Source organism: Nasonia vitripennis (assembly GCF_009193385.2).
Source record: "Nasonia vitripennis strain AsymCx chromosome 4 unlocalized genomic scaffold, Nvit_psr_1.1 chr4_random0003, whole genome shotgun sequence".
Lineage (NCBI taxonomy): Eukaryota > Metazoa > Arthropoda > Insecta > Hymenoptera > Pteromalidae > Nasonia > Nasonia vitripennis.
The window spans coordinates 3,313,504-3,334,331 of record NW_022279638.1 but is presented as its reverse complement, the minus strand read 5'-3'; the positions used below and the strand labels follow the sequence as shown (position 1 = coordinate 3,334,331).

The window sequence follows — 20,828 nt, the reverse complement described above, 5'->3', positions numbered from 1 at the left end:
GGACCAAGAATTGTCCCTTGTGGCACTCCCGTAATTACTGTCTCATAACGGCTATTCGCTGTTCCTATTTTAACTTTTTGTTTTCTATTACATAAGTAACTAGTTATTATTTTGTGCGCTTTACCCCTTATACCGTAGTTATAAAATTTGTCTAGTAAAATAGCATGATTGACCGTATCAAAAGCTTTAGCCAGATCTAGAAAGGTAATTGCTATTGGTTTGCTTTTGTCTAGTTTACTGTAAATTATGTTCGTGATATAACTTAAAGCATATATTTTTTCTAAAACCATATTGATTTTTGGCTAGTAGATTAAATTTGTCAAAGAAGGATTGGAATCTGTTATATATTATTTTTTCTAATATGTTTGCTAAATTAGATATTAACGATATTGGTCTATAGTTAGTTATCTCCATTTTGCTACCAGATTTGAAAATGGGAACTACCTCCGCTGATTTCAAGGCATCCGGCCATATTGATTTATCTATACAAAGATTAAATGTGTGTGTTAATGCATTGCCAATTAAAGGTAATTCTATCTCTGTCTACTAACACTGGTAGAAAATCCACTATGAGCGTCGGGCACTAACGTCTGCTAATATTTTATAAGCATGTAACATGTTACTAAATCCCTCACAACTATTTAAAAATATATATATTAATAATGCTAAATCTCGTCGTCATTGGTTTAAGTAGTGAATTTGAAGTAAAGTTCAGTATAAGAGTCAGTGGGTTTGTCTATCATTACAATGCCATTTATTTGCATTACAAAAAAGCCATACAACTGAAATTTTACACAGATACTTGCTATGCTACCTACAAAACATGCAACCTACATGATTATGATTTAACTGTTTGAAACGGTCCGCGAAGGGTTAATAGGCGAACGCGAAGGATTCGAGACCCGAGGTTAGTAAAGCGGGAGAGAAGCACATTCGAAGAGTGATAACAGTCTTTGATCCACCCGGTAACATCTATTAAGTGGACAAAAGACCTCCCTATCATGTGTAATGGCCGAGCCACCAGAGGAGAGCTGCTCGTGTGTAGAGGGAGATGAGTAGGGTATTCTCACTACGCATATCCCGCACACTTAAGTAAACCACACAGCTATTAGACTGATGTGTAAGGTACTACCATCTCACCATGAGTCTAAAACCAGATGCGCCACCTAAATGCAGGGTACTACCATCCTACACCGGTGACACAACTGATGGGGGGATGGGAGTGGGTAATGGTAAACAAGAGTTAACATAGTTTACATGTTTTAAATGTCTTTTATTTATTTATTTAATCATTCAATATTCTATGATAAGCGATGCTGGATCTCAGTCTACAAGGAGAGGGAGTGGACTGCACACATACTCTTCGAGAGCCTGGGGTTCATGGACTACTGGGTATGGTGGAGACCGGAGCAAGCAGCGAGTGCTACCATTCGCACGTTGCTCAGTTGAGAGCCAGATCATGAATCCTCGCTGCTGGCTCCGGGGCTCCTTATATACCCGGGATGCTCCCTCTCTCCTGTGTTATCTGCGCGCACGCCCTCTACCAGCGCTTAGGTAGACTATTTACATGTGGCTACTAGCGCCACTCGGTCGGTAACTTGCCTACGCCAGGCAAGTTATCTGTTGCTGTTCTCTTATCCCCCGGGCTGGGCCTGCCGTCTCAATGCCCCCCAATAAAAAAAATTTTGAGACGGCACTGGGCCGATGAAAAACAATTTTTTATTTGTAAGGAAAGGCGGGGAGGAGGACAGCAACAGAGTACAATAGTATGCGCTCATTTTTTATAAACGTATAAAATTTATTATAGTTAAAAAACAATTTAAAAACATAAAAAACTTTTTTATAATAAAATTAACTTAATAAACAAAAAACGGTGTCGTTGCCATCGTCAAAAAAGAAATAATAAATAAAAAGTATAATTAAAAGCGAATGCCGTCTTCGGCAAACGCCTCGTACTCGGCGACTGTGGCTTCGCCGATCTCCGCTGCTGCGTGTACCTTGCGGAGTATCTCCGCGATTGTCAGATCGGTGGTGCACGTAGCGGTCGAGGTGGATGGAGCTGTCATGGCGGGGGCTGCCCTTCGCGCCCTCTTCTCCTCGAGTAGGCGCCTGCCTTCCTCGCGCCAGTCTTTATTACGAGTCTGGGGCTCTTATGGCTCGTGGTGGTCGATCAGACGGCAGAATTATAATATTTTGAGTTTACCTATTTCTATCACTTCTGTTGTTTCTGATATACCATCCTGTATATAAACTACTACCCCATCATTTTAATTTATTTAACCATTATTGTAATACAATTTATAACCTTTTAGTGCCAAAATTTGGCAATTAAACATCTTCCACGTTTCTGTACATACTATTATGATAGGTTTAATCTTCAAACTCTTAATAAAAAGGCATTTAGACTTCTGATATTTAGATGCAAGATATAACTGTCATTTTTGTATAAATTCTTATTAAGAGTTTTCAGATCAGGATATGATATTTCTTCCTGTAATACTTCCTTTTGTAGCTCTTCAATGAGGTCGATGTGTTGCTCCATTATTTATCTCGTTGCGTTTTTGTCCTCAAAGGTAGTATTAGTGCACTAGTGCTTAGTTGCGAATTCTTCAGAAGCTTACTTGGCGATTTAATTACCGTAGTGGTTTCTTTGTGAATTTCTTTGTGGATTTCTACCTTACCTAAGTATTTAGGTATAGTAGGTCTCATAGGATAATCAGTCATATCTATGTATTTGTTTATCTTACTTTTTAATATTGAACATTTCTCTGTGTCATTGGCCTTATGATTAACCTCAAACTTGTCTTATATTTAGAATTGCTGAAGAAACAATTGATACATGTAGAATTACTTGAATTATCACAGTGCATAGTTAAATGCTCTCCTGCGCATTTTAGACAACAGGGTTCATTTCTATATTTTTGCGGATTATGCCCAAATCTTCCACAATTGTAGCATGGCTTGATGTTTATTAAGTCCCACACTTTACAGCTTTGATAACCAATAAAAATTCTATTCTGATTATCTTTGATGTGTTTATATATTATTCTTGGCACTTCAATTATTATACTAGATTTTTTGTAGAATTATTTTTATTTATATGTAATACTTTAGACTTTTCATCATACTCATTAAAATTTCTATTATTCAAGTCCTTTTCCAGATCTTCAAGATTCATTTTATTGTAGTTATCCACTCCAACTATTTTTATTTTAGGTGACTCTATTTTTTCAATCGTTGTTTTGTAGTTATTAGATAGTTTTCTACTGAGTAACTCTATTGTAGCCTTGGCACTTTTTTCATTCATACTTTTTATTTCTATCTCACTATAATTTATTGATTTTACTTGTTTTGTTTGTATGTCTTTTTTCTCTATTAACAGATTGCATACTTTTTTGGAAAACTCTTTTGGATCTTTGTTATTGGCAAAAAACATTTAAATAATATAATAAGATTAGTAATTGTTTTGGTTATTAAAGTCGATAAAAATATATTTGAAGCTATTCATAAATCTAGTATTAAGATCGATGATAGACGATTTCGTAATGATTAGAGATTTTAAAATCGATTAGAATTAGTGAAAAAAATTACAATTTCACTGCACTAAAATAATTACTATATAATTGTCGATAAAAATATATTAAATTTAATACTTATTTTTCGTATTGAAACCGATTGTAATTAAAAACGATTTAAATCGATAGGAATTTAATCGACCAAATTTGGCTAGTCGATTGAATGGATTTAAAACGATTAAATTCGATTAAATTTTGATCGATTTCAATCGAATTCAATCGCATATTTTTAGCAGGGATGAGAGATTTGGTGGTTGACAGTGACTTCGCTCGCATACTGATGAGATTTGAAATACCTGTGCAAACCTCATCATTGGTGACATTGAGCATCGATGACACTTTTCACACAGTAATTGCACTTGAACAACACAAAGTCTGTCAGTACAGCATGCTTGTACATACTGTCATATATGACAGTATGCATGTATAGGGGGTTAGGTTTTCACTCTTAATGGGCACTTTTTGAAAATCATATTTTCCCTTTAAAATCATTCTAGATTAATTAATAGGCTAAATATTCATCATTCAACATTGACTGAAACTGTGAAAACTGTAGTTTTGTCTGCTATGATATTCTGCTGTATAACATAGCAGACAGCCTCTACAATACGCGTCATATACTTCTAGTATGCCTGTGCCTAGCCTGAACCTTACGCGCATGCGCAAAAAATTAAGAGAACTTCTGCTACTCGGGTTTCAGCGTAGAAACTACGCATATTTCTCGACGGATTCTAGGTTTCATTTCTACCGAGTCGCTAGGGAACGGGCCAGAACTTATCGGCCATTTGCTACCAGGGTAGAGCCCAATAAATCTTTATAAAAGTTATTGAAACGCAATAACTGACCCCTGGACGTGACAAAATTCTAATAGATTTAACAAATAAAAGAAAAATTATTCAATGTATTTCATGAAAAGAGTCAACAATTATCTGCCAGAATATCTAATTGACCAAAGTTGCAAAATTTCACATAGTTGTTATACATCAATCGAAAATTTAAGTATTCTGACAAAGATAACACGGTTTCAAGAAAAGTTTTGGCTTACTAGAGATAGATTTAGCATTCTATTATGTCTCTGCAAAAATTTAAAGCACCTTTAATAATTTATTGCAAAATAACAAAATATAGAGAGATGATTCACATGAGATGACAAATTACCTATGGCCATATAAATACATATGGAGATCACAACACCTACATAGCATAGATATATCAGAATAGTATGTCAGTTATTATATCTGTGGTAAATATTCAGTAATAAAAAAAGTGTCTTTTATCGTAAAAGCATGTTATACATTATTCTGCATAATGCTAATTTTCAAACAAAAAGTTGACATTATGTAAATCTTTCTTATATATTATATTAATATAATTAAAAACATTTGTTTTCTCAATATGCTACATAAACACGTTAATTCAGTACTTTTAGTTTTAGTAATGCTTTTATTTTTTTAACTTGCATAAAGATTCATCTTTAACTTTTTTATAATCTACAAATTTTATATAATGCAATAAGATTACAATAAGATTTTATATAATACATTCTTATCCGACCAGAACGTAATTATTAGATCATGACTAAGTATAAAAATCACAGAAAATAAAATGGGTGGCTGGAGATCGGAGCGAGCAGGGTGGCAAAGTCCCAGTAGTTATATAATATATAATATAAATAACAAAATATCTAAGTTAAATCATAATTTTATTAGGAACTTTTTACACAGTAAAATGCATAGATGTTATTCTTTTACATATTTTATTGAACTTAATAGTTGTTTTATTCATTTTGATTGAACTTAATAATAAGTTTTAGAATTAAACTTAATAATAAAGGCACATCTCTAATTTGTTTAAAAACAATATAAGTAGCTTTAAACATCTTAAGGGGACGGATACACCTTAAATTGTCAAAAAATGAAAAATTTTTCTGGAATTGTTTAAAAAATGAATAAACTATTGAATAGATTCAGGTATAATGTAAGAAATATAAAACCATGGTTGTATGTGCCATATTATCTGGTATGACATTTCTTCGAAGGCCAAAATTCAGAATTTCCGTTTTTCAGCTACCGCAGCCTTACTTAAGGTGACGCCGAAGCAAAAAAGAAAGAGTCGTGCAGCTCAGTAGGTAACTGAGTGCGTGGTAAGGTAGTTCAAAAATGGCAATTAAAAACAAATCTGCATTACCGACTGTACTTATTGTCGAAAACCCTATGCAGAATAAGACAGTAGCGCCCTACGTTTTATGGATGCACAGAAAACTATTTTCACCATCATGAACGATCTACCACAAAATCACCGTGATTTTCTGAGCTTGTTCATGTTGCCTTGAATTACTGGGTAATTCATACACCATCAAACAATTTTTCAAGCAAAAACTCAGTATAAAAACTGAACGAAAATGGCATTTTTTTTATTCTGAGCCAATTATGAATTTTGTTATAACTAAGCGTGAAATGCAATGCATAAAAAAGCTATTTTATTTTTTATTTGTAAAAAAAATTTTAATTTGATTATTAATATTAGGAATAAACGTATAAATAAACATAAACGTTTCAGAAGAACAATAGTTTGTTAACTAAGTTTTCTGCGTATTTTCGTCAATAGACTAATTTGTACAAACTATTGTATCCTTCAAGGCCTTTTTTTAGTAATAATAATATAATTGATGATAAAACAACTTTTATATAAAATTTTCTATTACGACGCAATCACAAGAATACATAAAAAAATTTAACTAAGAATCATAATTTTGTAATTAAAAAACATTGATATTCGCTTATACATTGCATTTATCGCTTAGTTGTGGTGACGCATCAACAAGTCGGTGTCAGTTTTTGCTTCACCGTTTTGTCTCTCGATTATGTCGGAGAAAATAGTTTTTTGTATAAACAGATCAGCATTGTTGATGGAATTATTATGTATGATTTATGGACTTTCTTACTTTCGTTTCTCAAATTTTCATTGTATATTTATCTTATTTTCTATACATATAAACAAGTTGCAAAACAACTAATATAAGATCTTTATATAGCTTTTAGCTAATCAAAAACTGCTGTGCTCAGATGTTCTTGAATTTATATTGTACAATAATTTGTCTTATTTTCTATAAAACCAAGTTGCAAAGCAACTAGGTTTAGATCTTTATATAGCTCTTACGTAATCAAAGACTGTGTTTTGATCAGATGCTCGTGCATCTATAAGCAGTAACGGTTGTAATATATTTATAATAAATGATTTGGGCTTCAAAGGGCACTTTTATACTAAATAGATATGCTTCAAACACATATAATTTTCAGATTAGTATAAAAGTGCCCTTCGAAACCCTTAAGTAAGGCTGCAGTAGCTGAAAAATGGAAATTCTGAATTTTGATAATACGACACATATAAACATGGTTTTATGTTTCTTACATTATACCTGAATATATTTAATAGTTTATTCATTTTTTAAACAATTTGGGAAAAATATAAACTAAAAATTGAATTTTTCATTTTTTGCCAATTTAAAGTGTATCCGTCACCTTAAATTTAGAAATTTAAACATCTAAAATCAATGGGAAATATTGAGATCCGCATTTTTATAAAATACATAGATATTTGTATTTTAATTTGTACTTAAGTAATATTAGTAAATAAAATGAGTAATTTTATTACTTATGTGAACATATAATAATTTGTCATATAGTTTTGTCATACTTAATTATTAAATAATTGAAAATAAATTATTTAAACTAATAAGCCATAGCTTAATTTTGTTGCACAAAAATATAGATTTTAACCAATCTATCATATAACAAAATTAAATCCTTTTTTTAAAATGGTTATGTAACTGAGCACGAATTACAAAGTTCGTTCTTTGAGAGATTGAAGGGCATTCTATTTTCAACTCTTCAATAAACTCATTAGATATTTTAGACGGTAGTAGATATTTCTTAAGATATTCGCTTATAGAATTATTCATATCTTTGGTCCACGGTTGATTCTTACGAACTGTAACAACAAATAATGTAATATTTATTGGTTATGTGATATTTATTCTTACTAAAATTAATTACCCAATAAGCACACATTTCCAAAAAAGAATACTTTAAGTATACAGTTATGTCCACTAAAAAATATACTTATTGTATTTCAAAAGTAATAAAAAAATATTCTTTTTAAATTTTTTATCGGCAATTAATAGGCACTCAATAACCCAATAAGGTATTTAATAGGTGATCCAAAAGTATGTATAAAGTATTCTTTATGCAATCTTTGTAATATTTATTTTGCGAATATGGTATGAGGAAAGCAATAAAAAAGTATTCTTTCTCAACATTAATTTTTACAGCTAGCAGAACAGTTGATTGTACTTGATATGCTACCCCTTCCGATGTGTTGAAACTTATTTTGTTAAGTTTGGTTACTGTGCTGTGGCTGGAAAGTCTATTTCTTTATTATTATGGACCCGTGTCGCGACATTTTCTTCAAGAAGTAGACTTTCTGGCTGCAGCACAGTATCTAAATTGAGAAAATTTTGTTACAACCCTAGTGGAAATAATTGGGTGTGCCAAAGTGTGCCAAAGTGTTCAAATTCTGCACTTTGGCACACTTTGGCATACTTTGGCACACTTTGACACACATGGGTTTTTCGGAAACAAACATCTCTTTTTTGACAAATTATGGCATAGTATAGCACAGTTTGGCACGGTATGGCACAGCATGGCACACTTTATTACACTTTGGCACACTATGGCACATTTTGGCACACTTTGGCACACTTCGGTACAGTGAGATACATCCCGCCGCCCGCGCGCTATAACATTGCCACTGCACGATGCCGTCATATCGACGGCACGCGTGGAGCTTGAAGTCCCAGTTATAGAACGTAACAATAATTAATTTAATAAAAAAAAAAAAAATATTCTAGCGTCGGTAAGACTTGAACCCGGATCCTTTGGGTTAGTAAGCTGAAGGTCTACCACTGAGCCACAAGTACTCTACAATTACGTTACAATTAATACAAAAATTTAATCTCATGTACTTCAAGCAGCTTTAGATACTTAGTACTTTTACAATATTAATTAACAATTGCCCGTAATTGCCTTAAGGGGTCAAGCCTGGGTTAAATCCTGCAAAAAAACAAAAAGATATTCTTCTTACCAAAAAATTTTTGATTTGATGTAATTTGAAAAAAAAAATTCTATTGAAAATATATAAAATATACACCATTTTTATCGAAAAAAACATGTATATACCTTGTAAAATCATTGACCAAAATTCATGACATTTCACTATATAAATAAGTGTTTTCAGTCACTTTCCACGGCTTTTTGAAAGATCCGGACCGTCTTCTTTACTCTATCCGGGCTTAAAATGTACCTTAAACATGCCCCCTTGGACCGATCGAGAGACATTTCTAAAAAATATGAATTAAATATACTTAGCAACAAATTTTGTTATCTAAAAAATATCAATTAAACATTGCTAGCAACAAATTTGTCCAGATTTCGTGCAAAAATTTTCTAAGTCCTCAATTTCCGAAAAACCCATGTGTGTCAAAATGTGCCAAAGTGTGCCAGAGTGTGCCAAAGTATACCAAGGTGTGCCAAAGTGTAATAAATTTCCGAATTTGAATACTTTGGAACATTATGGCACACTATGGCACACTTTGACACACTTTGGCACACAATCCATTTCCACTAGGGAACATATTAGAAAGAGTAGCATATCAAGTTGGATGACCAGGCAATAAACCATTTTTCACATTTTAAGATTTCCTTTTGCTCATTGGGTAATTAACAAAAACATAAGATTTCAATTAAAATAATTAAGCATATAATTATACCTTTTGGCTTCGCAGTAGCGTTATCTTCACAGTAACGTGCTTTATTCCCTTTTTTTCTTAGTATATCTGCTTCTTTCATCTCTCTTTTTCTTTTTTTATTTCTTGTCAAATTTTAAATTGAAATGTTGATTTCAGTGGTTCTTCTTGTTCAATTTGATCGTTTTCACTTTCAGCTGTGTCTAAATAAAAAATCATTTTGATATTTAAATATACATGTATTTGTTATTTGTAAAAATAATTTCAAAACTTTGATTACTAATCTATGTAAGACGAATCAGGCTTATAGTTGCTTCCTATGGATGCATCCGCATCTTTGCTTGCATCTAAATGAGATTCTTTATGAATACTTTCTTGTGCATTAGCAATCTCTTGTGAATTAGCAGCATCTTGTGTCGTATTTTGTATATTAGCATTGTGATGTGATACCGTTGATCTGGATGTTAAACCTTGTGCCATTTCAAGAAGAGGTGCCAAAATGGATAATTCCTGAATAGGAATTCTTTGACGATAGTAAGCTTTATGTATTTCATATTCATGTCCCATAAAATTAACTAAGTATTTCAGACTTTCTTCTTGAAGCTTCATACCGAACATCATTGTAGCTAATTGCTTTCGCAACTCTGTTCCTCCCAAGAGTTCAGGTTCTGCAACGCCACATACTTTTGTGTATTCACGTAATATATCCCATGCAATATAATGTTTATCTATATGTTTATTATTAGAAGCTTTAGCAAAAACATATTTATTTTCTTTCTTAATGCCTGTCTCTTGGCACTCTCTGTAACTTAATATCAGATTTATACTTCTGAGTAAACTTTCATGCATTATTACATCAACATTTTTTAATCCTTTTTTGTTGGTTATGGCTAATCGAACATACTGCTGTATTGTAGCTCTTGATTTTTCATCTAACTTTGTGTATTCATCACCAGCACAATTATCGTTTAAACGATAAATACAGTGTGGGGCAAGATCATTTTTCAATAACCTAGAAATTTCTCCTTGCCTCTTTCTGTTAAACAAAAGGATTAACAGCAATGCTGTTTCGTTCAAGGTTTTGTATGCTAGATAATTAAAACCTTTAATTAAAATCTCAAATGATTCATCATGTCGTTCTTGTATGTAAGTACATAATCTTTGTATATCTGAAACTTTTGGTATCTTTTGAGGTGGTTGATATTTTGCTTTTTCGACCAAACAATTCCTTGCTTGTCTATTTAATAGCTTGAATTTTCCTTCTAAGACTACTTTAAATATCTCAAATTCAGAAATTAAAGATGTTGCATGCTTCTCTACTAAATACAACTTATAAAATTTTATGAACTTTGCCAATAAGGCACTATAGTCTCTGATATTATTTCCCTTCACTATAGTCCCAGTTTTCTCATTTTTTCCAGTCATTTCTTGCATCGCAATTGAAAGATTGTGTGCACGTGCTCTATCTTTAAATATATCACTAAACTGATGAATTTCCGGACATGTTGCTTTCACACGTCTATAAATATCTGCCAATGTCCTCAGATTATGAGACACCATATGAATATCTTGATCTTTTGTATGGAAATCTATTAGATCATTGCCATATGCAATTAATGTTTCATCTACTTTTACTACGTCCCGAATTTCACCTCTTTGTATAATGCTCAAAACTAAATTTCTTAAACGTAAATTAGCTATTGGGTGAACATCTGGTATTAATACTTGCGATGCTTGAAGCACCCCTCTTGCGTCAGAAACTCGATCCATAAAAGGGCAAATATACTTTCTCAATGTAAAACGTCTAAACGATTTAAAGCATCCTTCACATGGCACATATTCATCTCCGGATTTCACATCTGGTAATTGTGACTTGTCATTTGTAGCCATATTGTCTTTTATATGATTTAATTTCCTAGCCACTAGTTTTTCTTGACCCTCGGATATTGGGTTGGAATTATACTAATAATCGCATAAATTTATTAATTTATTTAGAACTGTGGATTGATAACTTCCTGTAAGTCTAGCGTCAATAATTTCCTGTTCATCCTTATGGCATTTTAATATGTGTCTTTTAATTTGATCTTTAATCAACTTGTGACAAAAGTAGCAGCAATGTGTTTTAGGTACTCTCTTTTTGTTGTCTTGAAGAACAACATGTGGAACAAATTGTTTTTTAGTGTTTATCATAGGCGATCCTGGCATATTTAGAGTTTTTTGTCTACCAATATCAAATGATTCTTTACTAGATTTAGCTGTAATAAATTTATATAATAATAAAAAATGATATTCTTTAAAATTTTACATTATAGTTAGAAAAAGTACTTTATACCACTCTAACCTCAAAATCACAACTTTCACATGATTATTCAGCATTCGTGGTATAAAGTATGATTCTAAACTGGTGTGCAATATGATTTTTTATCTCGTGTGACTTTTCTCCTTTCCTTTGCTCATGTAAAAAAGTCACACAAGGTAAACATCACCCTCATAAAAATTTGTAAAGATAGAATTAAAAAAAAAACTCACATAAAGTTTTATCACATTGGCTTCTAGTCTGTCTGTTTGTATCACGAGAATTAGAAGTAGATTAAATCTCATTATGAGTTGTTTTATTTGCAACAGTATGCGCAGCTACTACATCAATTTCATTACAATCAGACTCCATAGCAGATTCTTTTTCATAACATATCCTCATTTACATGAGAAGGGGATTCTGGTCCAGGCATGGATGTCATTTCTTCCATGACCTTAGCAAATTCTATTTTATCTGAATAGCTTAAGCCATCAAAAGCCTGGCAAGACGACTTATCTGGGACTAAAAATCCTGTATTCGCAATGCTGTAAGAAGCAGTTTGAACTTCTGCAAAGAGTTATATGCAGAATACAAATAATTATCACCAAGATTAAAATTATAAAATGTGTAAAAACTTGAAGGGGGAGTCGGAGCCATGCAAATAGATTCAAGTGTCACTTAACCTCAAAAATTGTTCAGATAATAAATAATAAATTATTCCACTTGCATATAGCTTCAAAATGTAGTGTTTTGTGGTCGCTATTATAATAATTTATATTAGCTAAGTCTTATTTTGTGGAATCATCAGTAAGATGACTGTCACTTTCAGATACATTATTGAATAATAATTGAATAAAATAAAATTTTGTACAAATTGAATCAACATAAACTCCGCGATAACTTACATAATAACAAACAATTGGTCATATTGGCTCTGACATCTCCTTAAAGAGGCAATTTTTAAATTGAAATTAATGTGTATACCTGATTCACTGATAATAGAGAGGGATAGTAAGTCCAAATTACTAATATCATTTGGACAGGTAGCAAGTACAATAAGGTCATTTGAATTAATCTTTCTATCAGATTGATTATTAACTGTAATCTTTGTATCTATTGGATTTTGCAAATCATTTAATTCACTTTTTGAAGCAGTACCTATTTAAAATTATAATTTTTATTTCAACATATAATCTAAATTTTTTAGTGTCACAAGATTATAAAATATTATTTATTTACCTGAATCTTCAAGAATAGACGAGTTTAAAATACTAGTAGATAGAAGTGTACTGTTAAGCGTATCACTCATTACATTGACAAATGGTGCATTGTTATTCAACTGCTTTGCAATGGTGCTAAGCATATCTTTATTATCTATACAAATAGAAATGTAAAAAAAATTAACTTAAATGTGTGCAAAAACAATAAATATCCTGTAAGGTAGTACTGTCAATGCTGTACTAGTCAAAATAGGTTAATAACCTCCTAAATTTTATACTGAAATTTTGCAATCGTGCCACTATCCATCTGTGCCAGTTATAGCAAATCACCCATATACATTTTTATCTTGGAACAAAATTTTTACAAAACTAAATGGTCAATGTTGTAATATTTGAATCCGCTTAAAAGACTCGGTGTTAAAACATAAAAATAAAAATTTACCAAAAATGTAATTTTATAAGTGACAGTACTACCTTAATTAGAATACTTTAAAGATCTTTTTTTCTGTTGCCCTTAGGGCGTAACAAGGCAAATAACCACTATCTGGTAATTAAATTACTGTTGATTCACGCTTGAATCTTTGCCAAAATAAATAAATAAAATGCATCAAAAGTATAACAAAATAAGAATATTAATTTAACATTAATTTAAGTAAAAAAAAATCAGTGTCATCTTTAAGGGAGGACCCTGAAGTAGGAGGCCCCGCAATTTTGAAATTTTAGTGGAAAAAGCCAATTTTTCTATAACTGGAAATGTTTTCAGCAGAAGCTATAAAAAAAGGTTAACTTAACAAGGGTATTGCGATGAGCTATAAACCAGCAAGCGTAAGTGTGATCAACCGACACCTGGTGACTATACAAAGTCCTTTCAACTTAACCTTATCAACTCTAACATTATCATGTAGATAAAAGAAAGCCCTCTGATTGGCTATTGGTTTACCCGCATGATCCATATAAGTGTATGAATTTCTAATCTGAATAAGTTAACTTTCTGAAGCAAAGAATATTATATACTGACACATAAATTTCTATTAACTTTTGAAAGTATGAATTAAGAAATTAAGAATTCAGAATAAACAAGAATAAAAACAAGTAATGGAAGCAGGACTGAAGTCGCTAGTGCTTTTAAAATGAGGTAGTGTAGAAAGTAATTTATTATCGTAAGTTGGGTGACAAAAAGTAAGCAAGCTGCTTTTAATGTTAAATAACATTTAATCAGAAATCTTCTGTGGTTTCTGTGTAGTTTACAATATACATGATGACGTTTACGCAGTGAACTTTATCAAGAAATATTTTACATTAGTTATATAATGTCTTTTGCAACTATTGTTAAATGCTTGCGCCAGATATCCAAAAACTCAATGCAAATTTTCCTTTGCTAATATTTGCTTCAGTGACAAAGTTATTATGTAAAAAATACAATTCTAAACGGTCATACATATAATATTTGTAATAATATTAAACAGATTTGCCTTAATATTATACCAGGTAGCCGTACTACCAACATTTAAGCTCAAACTAGAAGATCTCAAAATCATCGTGTGAAACATAAAACTATGAGAGAATGAAGGTTTTTCCACGGAGAAAAATATTTAAAAAATGCTAAAGCTTATTATAATATAGCTTTCTTAATCAAAAATATAACTTAATAAATTTGTTTTTAAAATACTGTAATATCAGGTAGCCAAACAATCAACTTGCTTAAATATATTGATTTGAGATATTATTTTGCAGCCTAATTCTTGAAACCCGAAACATGTTTATTTTTTAAATATCCTTACAGAAATAATCGACTTCTTTGGGAGGTGATTTTTTCAGACCGATACACTTATAATGCATCCACACTAAACATCGTTCGCATACAATCGACATATCGAGATCGAGATCTTTATTACATATTGAACATACCCATTCAGCTTTTTTTGAATCAGTTTTAATTAACTGGACTAGCTAGTCGTATGTATTTTTTTTCATAAAAGACTTACATACACTAATATCAATCTCTTCAGCATATATCGAACATGGAAGTTTTTCTTTAAAGTCTCTTTTTACAATAACGTAATTGCCTAACACATTGGTTAAGCCTAACACATCCTCTTTGCGTATCCATTTGAAAATCATGCGAACTATTGTGAAATCATCAAGAACCTTGTACAATTGCACAGTCTTAGGTTTTTAATCAGTCCAACTGCTTTCAAATTAGACCGTTTTGGTCGGCCTCTTTTAGACACTAATTTGGGGAACACGACATTTTCGTTAGATTTCTTTGGAATAGACGCATTTTCAACATCAGAAACAACGTTTTTATCGACTTCACTACTTACCTTTTTAGACAATTCAGAATTAGTCACTACAGAGTTAACTCGATCGTTGTAACGACCTTCTCCAACTGACTTACAACTAATATCTACCTCAGTACGACTTTCAACATTATGGACTATTTTTGAAGGTGATTTCTGAATCGCATTTTCACAACAATCAGTATTGATTGGTATTTCTGCAACATCAGACTCAACAGTACTATCAACAGATTGCACTTTCTGTTTCTTAGAATATACTGAAATTGTTGGAATTTCCTTTACATAATCTTTCTTATAAACTACATTAGAACTACCTTCTAAAGCACGCGAATTTGGAATGGTATCATTACCATCCATCAATAAACTACTACTTCTGTAATAACGCTTCGTCCATCTGTTAAAACATAAGGATTCTTCAAAAAGGCCACAAGAATTCATTGTTCTGATTCTAAAGATATGTCGACATGGAAGCCACATTGTTTTGAAATGCAAGCATGTACATGTTGATTTGCTAGTTTCATACTTTGCTTGACCTGCAGATCCCCTAATTTGATACATGCCATTAGAATGAGGAGTTACATAATTAACATCGACCAATTGCTTGATTTGTTCAACAACATATTTAAAAGAATACAAAGTTAGTAATTCGTAATATTTTTCTTCGACAAGGTTCATTACGAATTGCAGTTTTTTTAGAAACATCGTCACAGCATCTTTATCACGCTCATTTTGATGAATTCGGAAAAATATTTAAAAAATTTGTAGAAACTCAATCATAGAAAGGTGAGTTCGAAGAAATAATTTGAACTTTTGATTCAGCGATTCCAATCTATTATTGGTCTCGTTAAGAAAGATATGTTTATCCATAAAACATTGAACCCATTCGTGGCGAATTTCATGGCAATTATCATTATAATATTTCACAACCGAGTCGGGAGATTTAGCACAAAATTCATTGTAATGTTCATCGTACAAAGCTTCAGACATAGAGTATCATAATTTTTCGAGCAAAGCTAAGCTTATCTGTTTTTCATCTTTAGTAATACCCATATTTTCTAATATCACAGTACGTCTGAAGATTTGTAGTACATGGAAACAACAAATGTACGCAGTAACAGAAAAAATTTCGTGTATAAGATCTCGACATAACATCGCTTTGTCGGTCATGAAGCTTTCAATTCGACTCCAAGCATCAATATTATACTTTTTAAAGGTGTTCAATAACCACTCCATCGTCGGAAGGTCTTCATGGCATACAATAGACAATCCACTAATTCGTGTAGAGCCATTGCCATCGATGACTACAAATATTATTACGGGATATCCTTGACGTATCAATTGATACGTTCCATCCATGCAGATCATTTCCGGCCAATATTCTACTGCACGCTGCATCTCTTTCGTAGTAATAAATATCCCATGAAAGTTGTCATCGTCAAATTTGAACTCGTAAATTGTATCTTTAATAAGAATTTAATAACATAAAATTATTAATAATATAACTTTTTTTTTATGACATACTACAAAGTCTAACGTAACCATTTGCATTAAGAATCTTCTGCAGTCCAGGTAAAGAATACAAAATTTTGAGACGACTTTTAGTAGTAATATTGGAAATGTCACCTAGAATGCGTTGTTTGCCTTCTGAATAAAATTTCTTCATTATTTGCAGTTTGCAACCCTTCATTTTTCCAACATCCGCCACAACTGCTTTGTCTTCTTTATCGAGACGACGATTTTAAGCTAACAAATTCCAAACAGCCTAAAAAATACAGTTACATATTACAAATACGGTATGATAATAACAACGTATAAAATTGAAATTATAGCATACAGGTAACGATTCATGTCCTTGGTTATCAACAATTTCTGAAATGACATACTCATCTCATTTTTGACTCCATGTGAATGATATATATGCAGGGCGATTCATTTTCATGGTACTGAAATGGAATTGAAAAAAATTAATAATCTCTTAAATGGTCAATCGATTAATTCCATATTAATTACGATAAATTACAATCATATAAATATATACGTATGGCGGAATAAAAACCAGTACATGAAAACAAATATTTCGTAAAATTCATTTCATGAAAAGTAAACATTCAATTCAATTGAATGTACCGTCACTACGTGAAACCTTCGCTACGAACATTGAATATAACCTTCACTACATTACAACAACATCGGCTAGAAAAACACAAAGTCGATCACGCGGCAACAAAGAAAAACATTGGGTAGGATATCGACAGCGAGACAATTTCCAAGAAATACTTACTGGCACTGACGCGCGCCCGTGCTTGTACTACCTCGTTCTGTCCCATGCACACATTCAAATTTCATGGATCTGTATGAGATTCCTGGATTTGCGGCAACTCTGGCTTGATTCTTTCATGAAGTCTTCTTTTGTGGGTCACGTAAATAGTAGTTTTGATGTGTAGCTTTTTCGTACTCTTTCAGAAGTTCACGCACTTTACTATCCAATGTAAAACGACGTTTCATAAGTTATGGTTTCGAATACAAAATAACATTCGACGCTTTCTCTTTCAGTTTAGATTTGTAATCAAGTCTACTAGCAAGCGTGAACTCGTTCAATGAGTCGTCAAGATCGGACATATTGATAACGATCCGTATAATCTTCTCTTTCGCACCTTCTCTCGCACCAGAGGTATGAACACGGCCAACGCGAAATTTGAAAAGAAAAGGCTGTACCTACGACGTTCGCGGATCGTGGCGCGACACATACTGATAATGCGCAGAGCAGGAGGGAGAAGTGAGTGGGACGGCTACGGTGTGAAGATGGCTGCGAAACGTGAACAGACCTCAGGTTACAAAATACTCTAGGAGCATTTTTGTCGTATAAATAACATCTCCCTAAAATAAAACATTTCTTTTGTCCCTTTTTTCAGAAACTTTGACTTTATGACTTGATAAAAGTCATAATGTAGCCTTTGTACCCCACAGCGGGGTGTTTTTTGTAAGTAAACAGCGGGTTTAAATACAACCACACAATGTTCTTAATTTATACTGTAGATGTTACATATGCTTATAAAAATAAAGAATATGAAAAATTTTAATTTATCCTAAAACAAGGATATTTAAACGTTTCGTACAAGAAAAGAAAAAAGGATTATAAATAAAAAGCCTCGCAAAAAATATGTCGTAAGAGTTTAGAATAGTCAAGTCACGACCAGGGCCTGTCAGGCGTATCAGCACGTTGAAGAACGACACGTTGAAGTCGCTCAATAAAAAAACTCGTGATAATCATCAGTAGCCGGTAGAGGGCGAATACAATAAGTACATACATGGACTATAAAATAAGATATGAAATATTTATATTTTCGAGTTAGCAATGAAGAATTGCTTGAAGAGTTTATTTTTTGTAAATGTTCATTATTTTCATTGAAAATTGTGACATTTCAAAAACCGGCCTGAATGGAAAAATTCATTAGCGCGATAAGGCAACTAAATGTAGAACTTTTTTTGTATTTTAGTACATCCGTGTACGTTCACGTACCTTCACGTACGTTTGTGGGGGCTCACGCCAAACCACCACCGAGGTCGACGGAGATGGCAGCTCCCGGTACCGAGGCCTGATCCCCTCCATTGCGAGTGCGTTACCCGGCCGCAGGCTTCCCGAGGTGCCACCGCCGAGCTACCACGATGGGTGGTAAGGCAATTGGCAATTCAACGATACCGTAGCGCCAAAAAGCCAATGTTAATTTCCATAAGGTGGTGAGTTTTCAAGTTGAGACCAACCCGATTTTCGTGTGCATTACATCTATATGTATTAAAATCAGGTGTTGCTCAGCTTCGAAAACTCGCCACTTTATGGAAATTAGCATGGGCTTTTTGGCGCTGCGGTATCATTGAATTGCCAATAGTCACGCTTGCTCTGGCGCCACAGATAAGAACTCGCTTGGTGCTCGAACAGGCAACATCGCCTCGAGAGAGATTTAGAGAGAGATTACTTGTATAGCGAGAGTTTTCAGAGTTGTATCAATAAATTAGTTCAGAGTTTCTATTTTTATAAATCAAGACTTCTGCTGTTTAACCTTCTCCAATCCTTGCAAGTTTAAGGCGCGAAATACACGCAACTTAACATGTTTACGTACGATAGGGGCAAGGCTCTTCTCTTTCCTAGTCTAAAACGCGTTTAAGCCTATTTCGTATAGGTCGCATATAGGCGCTTCCGTACTTGTACGACTTAACCTTCAATTCTCGCCGCTATAATTAACTTAATTTGTAATAGTCTGATGTATCGCACTTTAACACCCAGGCCACGGGCAGTGATGGTAACCCTCAGGTTGTAATTTATAAGGCACTGCCATTACTCTCTCCAATAGATCCGTCCGGGAATTCGTGGAATTTGCCAACCGTCGCCAGCTTGAAGAAGAAGAAGGTCGGCCCAGGCTAGCGCGAGATGAGCAGCCAATCAGCTCGTCTCGCTCTTCGCCCGGCCAATCAGACTTCATAATCAACCGGGCCCTTGCGAGCGGGAGGGAGGCGCCGAGTGGGCAATCGCGACGCGACGCGGCAGTTTCTGTGTGGATCTCGCTGATGCAAGACGACCGCGAGGCCAGCTAGGCTTCCTCTGCTTTATGGAGAGAGAGGACCCCGGGGTACGTCCCCCATCTGACGAGGTAGGTGCTCTTCGCGTCTTCAGGAAGCTTCTCGGCGCGAGCCACCGGGCAACCGAGAAGACACAACGAGCGTCGGAGTGTGAGAGTAAGCGAGAAAGGAAAAGTACGAGAGACGAGAGTGCCGGTGTGCGGTGCGGGCACATACCTCGATGTCTTCGAGCATTCGCGAGTGTGAGAGAGGGAGGAAGCGATAAATAGGAAAGACGCGAGAGAAGCACTGGAAACGCGAGTGAGTGAGAGTGAGAGAGAGAGAGAGAGAGAGAGAGAGAGAGAGAGAGAGAGAGAGAGAGAAAGGAACTAGTAGTACGTTTAGAAGCGAGAGCTTTGAGACGAGTACTAATTTGAGTGTCCCAGCGTTACGTGTGCCGGAGCCCTGCGCGAAAATATTATATGAGATCTTATATGAGAATTCATGTAGATCTTATATAGATCTCATATAGATCTCATGTAGATCTCAGTACGAATTTCAGTCATATGAGATCTCATATGATATATGAGATATGCAAATATAATGAGATCTCATATAATATTTTTACGCGGGAACACACTGCAAGAGTTTGCGACTTAAACGTCTAGGGGAGAGTGGGGCATAGCGTGGCAGGCAGGTTGGTTTGGCACCTAAATATTTAAATGATCAATCGATATTTTGAAACAAATAATTGTGAAAATCTAAACAAAAATAGTTCTAGTTTTTATCTCTGAAATATTGTCGAAAAAGAAAGTGCAACTAATTAATTAAACGAGCTAGAAATTTGCGGCTGAAATAAAAGGTTGGCTTCATAAACCATTTAACTGGTACATGGCGAAAATGGATTTTACAAAAATTATTACAGTTTTTGAAGTGAATACTTCTATAGGCTCGCTAGGTACACATTTTTACCGAGGAGTGAATCGAGAAAAATCCGACCGTCACGAAGTTACCGAACAGCAGAAGGGAAAGCAGGGGCAACTCTCTCTCTCTCTCTCTCTTTCTCTCTCTCTCTCTCTT

At 33.6% G+C, this 20,828-nt stretch overlaps 2 protein-coding genes across 4 annotated transcripts in view; one reads left to right on the top strand and one right to left on the bottom strand.

Moving 5' to 3' along the window:
* LOC103315780 (39S ribosomal protein L33, mitochondrial) overlaps positions 1-20,828 on the top strand; it is a 148,029-nt gene that overhangs the window by 24,203 nt on the left and 102,998 nt on the right. The gene's annotated exons all lie outside the window — the stretch shown is intronic.
* LOC116738665 lies at positions 7,350-11,644 on the bottom strand. Its single transcript, XM_032601891.1, has 2 exons — positions 9,403-11,644; positions 7,350-7,565 (listed from the first exon to the last, which is right to left on the bottom strand). Exon 1 carries the CDS (start codon positions 11,266-11,268, stop codon positions 9,658-9,660), a length of 1,611 nt encoding a protein of 536 aa, XP_032457782.1. The 5' UTR covers positions 11,269-11,644; the 3' UTR covers positions 7,350-7,565; positions 9,403-9,657.